At 44.2% G+C, this 13,441-nt stretch overlaps 1 protein-coding gene across 1 annotated transcript in view; it reads right to left on the bottom strand.

The window, feature by feature from the left end:
• Positions 1 to 597: 597 nt before the first annotated feature.
• The window catches only part of cfap276 (cilia and flagella associated protein 276), a 49,642-nt gene continuing 36,798 nt past the window's right edge, over positions 598 to 13,441 (bottom strand). Inside the window, exons 3-5 of the mRNA XM_070859432.1 lie at positions 12,940 to 13,052; positions 3,343 to 3,545; positions 598 to 679 (exon numbers count right to left, since the gene is read on the bottom strand). Of these exons, the coding sequence (XP_070715533.1) occupies positions 609 to 679; positions 3,343 to 3,545; positions 12,940 to 13,052 (387 nt within the window). The 3' untranslated portion in view covers positions 598 to 608. The remainder of the gene's footprint in view (positions 680 to 3,342; positions 3,546 to 12,939; positions 13,053 to 13,441) is intronic.

Raw genomic sequence — 13,441 nt, 5'->3', positions numbered from 1 at the left:
ATGGCAAAAAAAAGTGCTGCAAAATGTGTTTACCCGCTACAGAAATTGCTAATGAATCTCTTCATGCTGGTCAGGCTCAGAAATTTCTACTTCTGCAGCTGCACCTTATAATTCACAAAGTTACCCTCAGTGCATTGTGAATGCAAAACCATGGAAACGCAGAGTAGCAACGCCACTGGCCTTCATTATACTATATGTAAATGAGGGCACTCAGGACTAGGCGGATGGATTGTGGAAAGAGTCAAAAAAGTAAGAGGTAACCTAAAGGGAGTGATTTTGTGGCGGAAACCTGGTGGAAACAGTTATGCCCGATTTTACTTCCACACAAAGTTACTTGTCCCAGTTATGCGCCTGAACTATGCTTGGAAATTCACCCCCAAAAAGCTTAAAGGTAAAAAGTTCATAAAACAACATTTTGTGTTTTCTTATTGCAATCATTTAATTCTCTTGCAACATGAGGGAAAGACCTTATTTTAAGATGCTACTTCACAGTATTGCTGCTGCATGCTCCTTATATTGCAATGATCACGCTGGAGGTGATAAACAAAGTCTCAATCAGAATCTTGGTGCAGTATTGTACAGAATATTATACAGAAACTCCTATCGATTCAGATTGTAAAGAAGCCACCATCAAATTTCCTGGAATATCCTCCGTTGGTAGCAGCTGTGTGTTGGCTTGCTGTGAAAAAAAGTAAAAGAAACATGTAAAATGAAGTCTAAAGAAAAGACACTCTCTTCCCCAACACAACTTTTTTTTCTATTTTCGTCTGGAGGACATGACTCCAAAGGCCCAGAAGTATCCAGCTCTGGGATAACATGGGGGTGCCTCAACAGTGAGTGTCGGGAACATATTTGAAATGTGATGGGGACCACGACGTCTACACTTGACTTTGTCCTCTCTGCATGCTCACATGTAAGCAAGTACCGGCAGAGCAGAGATCAAAATGTAAGGTGATGTTTTTATCCCCTCTTGCATTGTCACAGATCCCAAATGCACCAAATGCCCCGCCACCATCCTAGCTGAGGTTTCAGTATGGAGCAGGGCTCAAACGTAAGAGCTTCCTAGCATATAGCATTCAGCAATAAAACATAAAAGCCTGGACTTTCCTCGGATCTGCTGCTGCTGCATTGCCATAATAACTTCACCAGAATTGCAATGGAAATGAAGGGGGCGACTTACTGATGCGCTGGAAGTGGGGGAGTCTGGTATTGACAGGCTTGGCTTCCTGTCAGAGCCTGGGTGTGGGTGGTCTGATCCCAAAGGGGGTCCGATATCGGGGGGGGCCGGAATTTGTATGGGGGGAGGTGCGGTCTGATGGTGGGGAAGCTTGGGTAGCCGGGAGGAAGCACTCCTGCTCCTCCTGGCCCACAGGAGTGCTCCCCGAGGCAGTCCCCACCTCACTACAGCTGCCTGGTTTCCCGGGGCCTGGGAAACCCGGCCAGCCACAGTGAAATCTGCAAAGCAGGTTAAATCCAAGACTTCCAGCCTCATTAACACATTTAAAATGCCAATCCGCCTCCTGAGAGCGGGTTGACTGCGTGCCCCTTGTCCCGCTTCGGGTAATGCCCGGAAATCGGCAGGTTGAAGCCGGCTTCCCGGCACGCCACAAACCTTTGGCCATTCAACCCACATACCACACCCATTCCCACCCGCACTCGCCCATGTTAAAATCCCCCCCAGGGTTTCCAAAGCATTTTTGGCGAAGTTATGGCGGTACAGCAATAGAGAATCCAAAGAAATTCAGGACTGCAGTGTGTTTAGCAACTGAGCCTTTAGGGAGCACGAAAATGCAATCTTCATTGATTTGGGCATGTAGACATTAAGCCGCAATTTTAACTCAGGACGGGGCTGCAGCAGGCGGCAAACCATTCTGACCTCAGCAGCGAGGCCTGGGCGATTTTAACTCCAAGACCTCATCTGCGTGCTCCCGAACAGTTGACTTCCTGAAATCGGCAGGAAGCGATAGCTGGCTGGCGGAATGTTGAGCCGCAGGAAACTGCTGGCGGGGACTAAAGGAATGATCCCCAGCATTAAGGTAAGTCTCAGGAAGAGGACAGTGGGAGGGCCTCACACTTAGTAGTGCGATCCCAGGGCAGGGAGGCCTAAACTTTCTTTGTGAAATTCACCAAACTGATTCCTGGGATGAGGGGATTGTCCTGTGAGGAGAGATTGAGCAGACTAGGCCTATATTCTCCAGAGTTTAGAAGAATGAGAGGCGATCTCATTGAAACGTACAAAATTCTTACAGGGCTTGACAGGGTAGATGTAGGGGGGATGTTTCCCCTGGCTGGGGAGTCTAGAACCAGGGGTCACAGTCTCTGAATAAGGGGTCGGCCATTTAGGACTGAGACGAGGAGAAATGTCTTCACTCAGAGGATGGCGAATCTTTGGAATTCTCTACCCCAGAGGGTTGTGGACACTCAGTCATTGAGTATATTCAAGACGGAGATCATTAGATTTTTGAATATTAAGGGAATCAAGGGATATGGGGATAGTGCAGGAAAGCGGAGTTGAGGTAGAAGATCAGCCATGATCTTATTGAATGGCGGAGCAGGCTGAAGAGGCCAAATGGCCTACTTTTGCTCCTAATTCTTATGTTCTTCTGTCACTGGCGCATATTTAAATGAAGGCCCCTCTGGTTTCTAGTGGGTGTCCTTTCTGCCTTCTCAAGTTAAAATGGACGACTGCAGAAAGAGAGCAGGATGTTAACGAGCAACTTCTCCTCGATGATTTTAACTAACTGCCCACCTGGTCGCCGCTGAGCAGGCAGAGTTAAAATCGCCACTGTTATGTTGAGTTATGACTAGAGTTTAAATGTCAAAGGCTACAAATAAAACTCCATAATATTACCATAATTTGATGTGGGGTGGAATAAGATACTCTAGTATTCAGTGCCACTTAATAACAGAATTAAGTGTTAAAATTGGTGTTATTGTAACTTCGTCTTACTATTGGATATTTGGAAATACTTTTTACCAGGTGCCATTGAAAAATTTTAGACCAAAGGGTCCAATATAATGAAGTACCATATGAAACTATCAGTGCTTAGAACTAAACCACAGCCTGATTCTTGATGTCAGGAATAGTTTGTGAATGGAATTTACACGTAGAAAATATACGGCAATGTTCATTAGATTTTTTTCACCCCCGAGCAAAATGAATCAACCATTCCATGGTGAAATTCTATATATGCCCTCATTTCTGTTTTATTGAAGGGTGGGGAGGGGGCAAGTTATATGCCAGCAACTAATCTGATCAGGTGACGCACATTGCAGAAATAAGTACACACAAAATTATTTTTGCTATAACTCTGATCATGCTTCACAGAACTGATGTCTCACTTATTGCTCCTTCCATGCTATGGATGGATAATTTCTTCGGTGAAATCCAAAGTCTTGGAGAAGCTCTTTGATGTAAATTATGAGCACCGGTGTCGTCCTTTTCAGGTGCACAACCACAAATACCTTTATGCACTGCATCCTTTGCCATTTTTTTGCGAAAAGTTTCTTCCTGTGATTTATCACTTCTGTTTAACCAACAGGCACTGTAAGTAATGCAGAAAATGCAGCAAACAATTAAGTTATAGGTTCACAGAGATGATTTACCAGGACCGTAAATGTTTTTGCTTAGTTACAGCATTTCTTATGTTGCACAGAATCAGCGATCACCACACCAGCCGGCAATGTATCCCAGAGGCTCACTATTATCTGGCAAAAGAAGAATTGCCTAACATCCAATCAATTCCCACCCTTGCAGAGTTTACACTCATGTCCTCCGATCCTCCCCAATGTGCTGAAGTGGAATAATCTATCAATCGTCTCTCTATCCAGCTCTTTCATTATTTTATAGACCTTTATCGGGTCGCCTATGTCTGCGCTGCTTGAAAGTAAGGAAATCCAGGTCCTTAAGCCTAGCTACGTAACTGAGGTTATTTAAGCTCGGAATTATTCTCATAGCTCTCCTCTGAACCTTTTCCAAGGCCATTATATCTCTCACACATGAGGGGACCAAAACTTGTCACAATACTTCAAATGCGGTCTAACCAGTGACCTGTATAATGACAGAATGTTATCCTTCGATTTATACTGAACTGTTCTAGTAATACTACCCCAGTATTGGAGTATTGTGGACAATTCTGGGTAAGATGTAAAGTCCTTCAAAAGGGTACAGAGGAGATTTACCAGAATGTTACCAGGGACGAGGGACTTCAGTTATGAGGAGAGGTTGGAAAAGTTAGAGCTGTTCTCCTTGGAACAGAGAAAGTTCAGAGGTTTTCAAGATGATGAGAGGTTTTTATATAGAAGATAGATAAAAACTATTTCCTCTGGTGAATGGGTCAATAACCAGATGTCATAGATTCAAAATCATTGGCAAATGATCTAGAGGAGAGATGAGGAGAAATCTTTTCACTCAGAAAGTAGTCGGGATCTGGAACGCTCTACCTGAAAAGGTGGTGGGAACTGATTCCATAAATAATTTTTTAAAAGTTGGACATATATTTGAGGATGAGGAGCTTATAGGGTTGTGGACAAAAAACGGGGATGTGGGACTAAGCACGACTGCTCGAGCAACAACAGGGTCGAATGGCCTCGTTCTGCACTGTAAGTTTTGATGATTCTATAATACCTCTTGGCTTTACCTATAGCTTCTCTCCATTGGTCATGAACCTTCAGTGATTGGTGCACAATAGTACTTGTTGTCTAAAGATTTTCTTGTTTGCAAAAATGGGTTTGAATATGTAGAGTACGGAAGCAAAGTGGTTATGTTACTGGGCTAATAATCCAGAGGCCTGGATTAATGATCCAGAGACATGAGTTCAAATCCCACCATGGCAGCTGGGAAATTTAAATTCAAATAATTAAATAAATCTGCAATTAAAAAAACTAGTATCAGTAATGGTGGCCATGAAACTACCGGAGTGTCGTAAAAACCCATTTGGTTCACTAATGTCCTTTAGGGAAAGAAATCTGCCATCCTTACCTGGTCTGGCCTATATGCGACTCCAGACCCACAGCAATGTGGTTGACTCTTAACTGCCCTCTGAAATGGTCAAGCAAGCTACTTATTCAAGGAGGAGACTTACCTCCACCTTCTTGAGGGCAATTAGGAATGGGCAATAAATGCTGCCCTTGCCAGCGACACCCACATCCCATGATTGAATGAAAAAATGAAATAGGATATATTGGATAGAGTTACAATAAAATAAAAATTAAAACAGAACAGGGAAAATGCAGTAAAATTAGAATGGGGAAAAGAGCAGAGGGCTATGGGGAGTAAAGATTTTTTTAAATATTTTCAATTATAATTGCAAGTACATATTTGAGTTGTGTATGAATAATAATATTGTACTGAGGCTAGTCCTGACTTTAGTGCTATCAGATTAACAGTTACTTCAGCATTACAGGGCGTGTGACTCTGTCACCTTGGGATGGCATTTCTTGTAAAAGGTTAGCAGGGTAACAAAATATGACTTTTTTGTTGGGACATTTGGGGTTGATGCATGTCTTGAAGAACAGTTTTATGTGCCACTAATGTGCAAATAATTTACTGTAATTAAGATTCAGTGTTGCTCAGTTGGCAGTATTCTTCTCTCCAAGCCAGAGGATTGTGGACTCAAGCTCCCCTCCAGAACTGAAGCAAGGAACCCATGTTACCACTTCAGTATAGTACAAGTGGAAGTACAGGTACTATATTGTCAGAGGTGCTGTCCTTCAGAGGAAATGCTAAACTGAGGTCTCAACTATCCGTTTAGATGGGTGTTCTTTGGTACTATTTCAAGAGTAGGGAATTGTCCTGGTGAACATTCTTTCCACTGCCAAATATAGCTTAATGGAGCATTGCTCTCTTTGCTGCTTGTACGCAAATCACTGCTGCATTTACTTAGGTAACAAAAGTCATTGTATGTAAAGTATTTTGAGACATGATGTGGCTGATTTTCCTTTTCCCATATTGCTCAGGCACTTCAGCTGAAGTACGTTCTGCCCAAATGCAGTTGAGCCTATTTAAAACGAAAATGAGGAGGAATTTCATCTCAGCGGATCGTGAATCTTTGGAATTCTCAACCCCAGAGAGCTGTGAAGGCTGGGTCATTGAATATATTTAAGGTGGAGATAGACAGATTTTTGAATGATAAGGGTGTCAAGGGTTATGGGGAGCAGCCGGGGAAGTGGAATTGAGGCCAAGATCAGATCAGCCATGGTCTTATTGAATGGCGGAGCAGGCTCGAGGAGCCAAATGGCCTACTCCTGCTCCTATTTCTTATGTTAACCCACCTGTATTTCTGCATTCAATTTATTAGCATGCCTCTAACATACACCTTGTGCAGTAATGCCTCTTGGAATGCACATGCAGCCAAAAATGCAAGATGAAAGTTGACCAAGGCCTGCATCAATGGTAATGACTGTTGAATCAAGGACTTTCTGACTGCTGTCCACAAAGAGCAGACTGAAGGCTGCAGCCTTGCTGATCCTGCTTGCTGGCCCTGAAAGAGAAGCACTGAGCAAGGAGGTTTCTGGCAGTATCATCTCAAATTCTCTAATCTGAGTGGGTTTGGGGCAACCTCAAGGCCCATTTTCAGTGGATGCTGCAGTATGTGGGTCTCCACCAGGTGGCGCCACTGATAACTTATGCTGCAGGCATTTTGACATCACACCTGAAAAGGCTTGAAGTTAGTATGGGAAAGAGGTATCGCCTCAACAGAAAATCAGACAACAAATTACTGCAATTATATCATCATCATAGGCGGTCCCTCGAATGAGGATGACTTGCTTTCACACCAAATGGGATGAGTTCACAGATGTTTCAATGAAGGACCTGATGTTCCAGTCCTGCACTCCAACTGAGGGGGTGGAAGATGCCTGTGCGTGGATTTTTTTAACTTGTGGTGACCGTTACACATCAGCCACCACACGGGCTCAGCTCTTCTGGGCCTTGTACCCTCATTTGTCGCACCTCCACCATGATCTCTCATCGCTCCTCTGCCACAATTATATAGGGTCTTGGTGAGACCACCCCTGGAGTAATGTGTGCAGTGTTGGTCTTCTTACCTAAAGAGGGATATACTTGCCTTAGAGGGAGTGCCACAAACATTCACCAGACTGATTCCTGGGATGGGGGATTGTCCTATGAGGAGAGATTGAGGAGACTAAACCTATATTCCCTAGAATTTAGAAGAATGAAAGGCGATCTCATTGAAATGTATAAAATTGTTACAGGGCTTGACAGGGTAGATGCAGGGAGGATGTTTACCCTGGCTGGGGCATCTAGAATCAGGGGTCACAGTCTCAGAATAAGGACTGAGATGAGGAAAAATGTCTTCACTCAAAGGGTTGTGAATCTTTGGAATTCTCTACCTCGGACGGCTGTGGATATTCAGTCATTGAGTATATTCAAGGCAGATATCGATATATATTTGGATATTAAGGGTATCAAGGGATATGGGGATAGTGCGGGATGGTGGAGTTGAGGTAGAAGATCAGCCATGATCTTACTAAATGGCTCGAAGGGCCGAATGGCCTATTCCTATTTCTTATGTTCTTATAACTATGTTGCCATATGAAGTTGCTCTTTAATTTGATAATTGTCCTGTGTGTTAACATGTTACTGATGTTTAGTTACTTCCTTCCTTTGACTGGTCTACAGTGTAATGGCAACATTGTAAGTTAACCAGATCAATCTTTACATTTGATTTCAAGAAGAACAGGTTTTTTGGTCTGCAGGAGTTTCTGGCAAGGTGGCACAGTCCTTTACGACCACATGAATAAAAGCCCTTTATGGATAAAAGCAAATGATACTTCCCCAAATGCTGTCTTGGAAATAATGGATACAAAAGTATCAGAATTAATCTGATACCATCGTTAACCTGATCGTGAATGTCTGTCATACAATTGTGGTATTTTTTATTGTTTTAATAAGCTTTGAATTGTCCTTGTTAACTTTCATGCTTAAAAAATTCATTCATAATAAATTGCTGTAACAACAACAACTTGTATTTATATAACGGCTTCAACGTAGTGAAATGTCCCAAGGCACTTGGCAGGAGTATTATGAGACAAAAATTTGGACACAGAGCCACATAAGGAGAAATTAGGGCAGGTGACCAAAAGCTTGGTCAAAGAGGTAGGTTTTAAGGGGCATCTTAAAGGAGGAAAGAGAGGTGGAGAGGCGGAGAGGTTTAGGCAGGAAATTCCAGAGCTTGGGGCCTAGGCAACAGAAGGCATGGCCACCAATGGTTGAGCGATTATAATCAGGGATGCTCAAGAGGGCAGAATTAGAGGAGCGCTGATATCTCGGGAGGTTGTGGGGCTGGAGGAGATTACAGAGATAGGGAGGGGCGAGGCCATGGGAGGATGTGAAAACAAGGATGAGAATTTTGAAATCAAGGCGTTGCTTAACTGGGAGCCAATGTAGGTCAGCGAGCACAGGGGTGATGGGTGAGAGGGACTTGGTGTGAGTTAAGCGACGGGCAGCCAAGGTTTGGATCACCTCAAGTTTACGTACAGTAGAATGTGGGAGGTCAGCCAGGAGTGCGTTGGAATATTCAAGTCTAGAGCTAACAAAGGCATGGATGAGGGTTTCAGCAGCGGATGAGCTGAGGCAAGGGCAGAGATGAGTGACATTATGGAGGTGGAAGTAGGCGGTCTTAGTTATGCTGGGGATATGTGGTCAAAAGCTCATTTCAGGGTCAAATATGACACCAACGTTGCGAACACTGAGGTCCAGCCCCAGACGGAGGTTGGGGAGAGGGATGGAGTCAGTGACTAGTGAGCAGAGTTTGTGGTGGGGACCGAAAACAATGGCTTCGGTCTTCCCAATATTTAATTGGAGAAAATTTCTGCTCATCCAGGACTGGATGAGAAGTCGCTCAGGGAGGAAAGCAATAAAGACCATATCGGTACGTGGCTTGAAGTGTGGTGTAGAAGGAGGGATTCAAATTCCTGGGACATTGGAACCGGTTCTGAGGGAAGTCGGACCAGTACAAACCGGATGGTCTGCACCTGGGCAGAACCGGAACCAATGTCTTCGGAGGAGTATTTGCTAGTGCTGTTGGGGAGGGGTTAAACTAATATGGCAGGGGGATGGGAACCTATGCAGGGAGACAGAGGGAAGTAGAATGGGGGCAAAAGCAAAAGATAGAAAGAAGAAAAGTAAAAGTGGAGGGCAGAGAAACCCAAGGCAAAAAGCAAAAAGGGCCACATGACAGCAAAATTCTAAAGGGGCAAAGGCTGTTAAAAAGATAAGCCTGAAGGCTCTGTGCCTCAATGCAAGGAGTATTCGGAATAAGGTAGACAAATTAACTGCGCAGATAGCAGTTAATGGATATGATGTAATTGGCATCACGGAGACATGGCTCCAGGGTGACCAAGGCTGGGAACTCAACATCCAGGGGTATTCAACATTTAGGAAGGAGGTGGGGTGGCATTGCTGGTTAAAGAGGAAATTAATGCAATAGTAAGGAAGGACATTAGCTTGGATGATGTGGAATCTGTATGGGTGGAGCTACGGAATACCAAAGGGCAGAAAACAGTAGTGGGAGTTGTGTACAGACCACCAGACAGTAGTAGTGAGGTTGGGGACAGCACCAAAAAGAAATTAGGGATGCTTGCAATAAAGGTACAGCAGTTATCATGGGCGACTTTAATCTACGTATTGATTGGGCTAACCAAACTGGTAGCAATGCGGTGGAGGAGGAGTTCCTGGATTTCTAGACCAATATGTCGAGGAACCAACGAGAGGGCTGGCCATCCTAGGCTAGGTGATGTGTAATGAGAAAGGACTAATTAACAATCTTGTTGTGCGAGGCCCCTTGGGGAAGAGTGACCATAATATGGTAGAATTCTTTATTAAGATGGAGAGTGACACAGTTAATTCAGAGACTAGGGTCCTGAACTTAAGGAAAGGTAACTTTGATGGTATGAGACGTGAATTGGCTAGAATAGACAGGCGAGTGATACTTAAAGGGTTGACGGTGGATAGGCAATGGCAAACATTTAAAGAGCACATGGATGAACTTCAACAATTGTATATCCCTGTCTGGACTAAAAATAAAACGGTAAAGGTGGATCAACCGTGGCTAACAAGGGAAATTAAGGATAGTTTTAAATCCAAGGAAGAGGCATATAAATTGGCCAGAAAAAGCAACAAACCTGAGGACTGGGAGAATTTTGTAATATAGCAGAGGAGCACTAAGGGTTTAATTAGGAGGGGGAAAATAGAGCATGAGAGGAAGCTTGCTGGGAACATAAAAACGGACTGCAAAAGCTTCTATAGATATGCAAAGAGAAAGAGATTACTGAAAACAAACATAGGTCCCTTGCAGTCAGATTCAGGTGAATTTATAATGGGGAACAAAGAAATGGCAGACCAGTTAAACAAATACTTTGGTTCTGTCTTCACGAAAGAAGACACAAATAACCTTCCGGAAATACTAGGGGACCCAGGGTCTAGTGAGAAGGAGGAACTGAAGGAAATCCTTATTAGGCGTGAAATTGTGTTTGGGAAATTGATGGGATTGAAGGCAGATAAATCCCCGGGGCCTGATAGTCTGCATCCCAGAGTACTTCAGGAAGTAGCCCTAGAAATAGTGGATGCATTGGTGATCATTTTCCAACAGTCTATCGACTCTGGATCAGTTCCTTTGGACTGGAGGGTAGCTAATGTAACACCACTTTTTAAGAAAGGAGGGAGCGAGAAAACAGGTAATTATAGACCGGTTAGCCTGATATCAGTAGTGGGGAAAATGTTGTAATCAATTATTAAAGATGAAATAGCAGCACATTTGGAAAACAGTGATGGGATCGGTCCAAGTCAGAATGGATTTAAGAAAGGGAACTCCAGCTTGACAAATCTTCTAGAATTTTTTGAGGATGTAACTGGTAGAGTGGACAAGGGAGAACCAGTGAATGTGGTGTATTTGGACTTTCAAAAGACTTTTGACAAGGTCCCACACAAGAGATTGGTGTGCAAAATTAAAGCACATGATATTGGGGGTAATGTACTGACGTGGATAGGGAATTGGTTGGCAGACAAGAAGCAGAGAGTCGGAATAAACGGATCCTTTTCAGAATGGCAGGCAGTGACTAGTGAGGTGCCGCAGGGCTCAGTGCTGGGACCCCAGCTATTTACAATATACATTAATGATTTGGATGAGGGAATTGAGTGTAATAGCTCCAAGTTTGCAGATGACACTAAGCTGGGTGGCAGTGTGAGCTGTGAGGAGGATGCTAAAAGGCTGCAGGGTGACTTGGTCAGGTTAGGTGAGTGAGCAAACACGTGGCAGATGCCATATAATGTGGATAAATGAGGTTATCCACTTTGGTGGCAAAAACACGGAGGCAGAATATTATCTGAATGGCAGCAGATTAGGAAAAGGGAAGGTGCAATGAGACCTGGGTGTCATGGTACATCAGTCATTGAAAGGTGGCATGCAGGTACAGCAGGCGGTGAAGAAGGCAAATGGTATGTTGGCCTTCATAGCTAGGGGATTTGAGTATAGGAGCAGGGAGGTCTTACTGCAGTTGTACAGGGCCTTAGTGAGGCCTCACCTGGAATATTGTGTTCAGTTTTGGTCTCCTAATCTGAGGAAGGACCTTCTTGCTATTGAGAGAGTGAAGCGAAGGTTCACCAGACTGATTCCTCGGATGGCAGGTCTGACATATGAGGAGAGACTGGATCAACTGGGTCTGTATTCGCTGGAGTTTAGAAGGATGAGAGGGGATCTCATAGAAACATATAAAATTTTGACGGGACTGGACAGGTTAGATGCAGGAAGAATGTTCCCGATGTTGGGGAAGTCCAGAACCATGGGACATAGTCTAAGGATAAGGGGTAGGCCATTTAGGTCTGAGATGAGGAGAAACTTCTTCACTCAGAGAGTTGTTAACCTGTGGAATTCCCTATCGCAGAGAGTTGTTGATGCCAGTTCTTCGGATATATTCAAGAGGAAGTTAGATGTGGCCCTTACGGCTAGAGGGATCAAGGGGTATGGAGAGAAAGCAGGAAAGGGGTACTGAGGTGAATGATCAGCCATGATCTTATTGAATGGGGTGCAGGCTCAAAGGGCCGAATAGCTTACTCCTGCACCTATTTTCTATGTTTCTATGTTTCTATGTAATAACATTTTTATGGTACTTGGATGGGCGGTGGAGAACGAGAATTTTAAATGAGAGGTGAGAGAGGTGGAATAAGGTGAGATGCTCAAAGGAGGTGAAAGTGCCGAATGGAGTAGGGGGATAAACCAAGGTGTGATTTGCTGATGAGAGCCACACGGGCACCAGGGTGGTCTGAGCTAGGGAGACTTCATTTAAGGGTAAGGTGTCATCACCTCTCAACCAAGTTTTCATCTGGGCCGTGATGTCATTGCAATCATCCACGATTAACTCATGGATGGCAAGGACCTTGTTCACAAGCGAGCAGACTTTCTGGAGGGAGATGTGGAGAGTATCAGTGATGGGTATCACTGCCAGCATCCACAGAGTCAGTGCTGGGGGCAGTGAGTTAGATGGGGAAAAGATTAGCCCCAGTGGGCGTGCTGGGCGAGAGATTAGGATGAGACAGTCGGAGTTGCTGATCGTAAGGAGGCAGCGATGAGGGCCTCGATGGGCCCTTCGTAGGATGCCAAGCGAGGCACAGAGGGAAGCTGTAGGTTTATCTAAGAGGGAGTCACGCCTGGGATGGCAGCAGGAGAGGAGGAAGGTCAAAGAGTAATGAAAGATTGTGGTCGAGCAGAGTATCCAATAGAGGAGAGATGAAAGGAGGCATGACAGGAGGAGAGCGCGGTCAGGGAGGGATAGAGAGAAAAGGAAAGAGGGGGCGGTGGGGGGGGAAGTGGAAAAGTATTGAATGGCTCGGGTCCAGAGCGGCAGCCAACGTGCGCCAGGGAATGCCACAGAGGTCCATGAAAAGTTCAAAGAAATGTACTTTTCTTACAAACGACTTACCTGTCAGGTTCGCAGGACGATTTTTGAAGCATTATCTCATTCTTATGTTTCAAAAATTCTTTTGAATGATTATAAACAGCATTAAGTTGAATATCCAGACTGTCCTTTGGTGCCTGTTAAAACAATGTACAGCCTTAAAAACTATACAAATAAAGTCGGTAACTTGACATGTAGTGTTGATTAAAATAAATCTTTCCACTTCAACTATATTATGGATATTTTAAAAAGGCATATTCTGCACATTTATAATTCTGCTTCATAATTAATGGAAATTCAATCCCAAACACGTTTTGAAAGTATTAGGGCCGATTATCGTTCCCTCTGACCCCAGGGACCATTAACCCCTGGGAGCAAAGGAAAGGAAAAAATGGGTGAAGGCCTTAATGCCAGGGGTCTGTCCCCTTTGCATTGCCTCGGGACTCCTCACGCTTTCTGAAGTTGGCACGCAGGGTTGCACCTACAACTGGCACAAGCATTAAGCTAGTTTAGAAATTATGTGGGA

The sequence above is a fragment of the Pristiophorus japonicus genome, chromosome 17 (assembly GCF_044704955.1).
Source record: "Pristiophorus japonicus isolate sPriJap1 chromosome 17, sPriJap1.hap1, whole genome shotgun sequence".
NCBI lineage: Eukaryota > Metazoa > Chordata > Chondrichthyes > Pristiophoridae > Pristiophorus > Pristiophorus japonicus.
The sequence above is the reverse complement of the archived record's forward strand: the minus strand, read 5'-3'. Positions and strand labels throughout refer to the sequence as shown.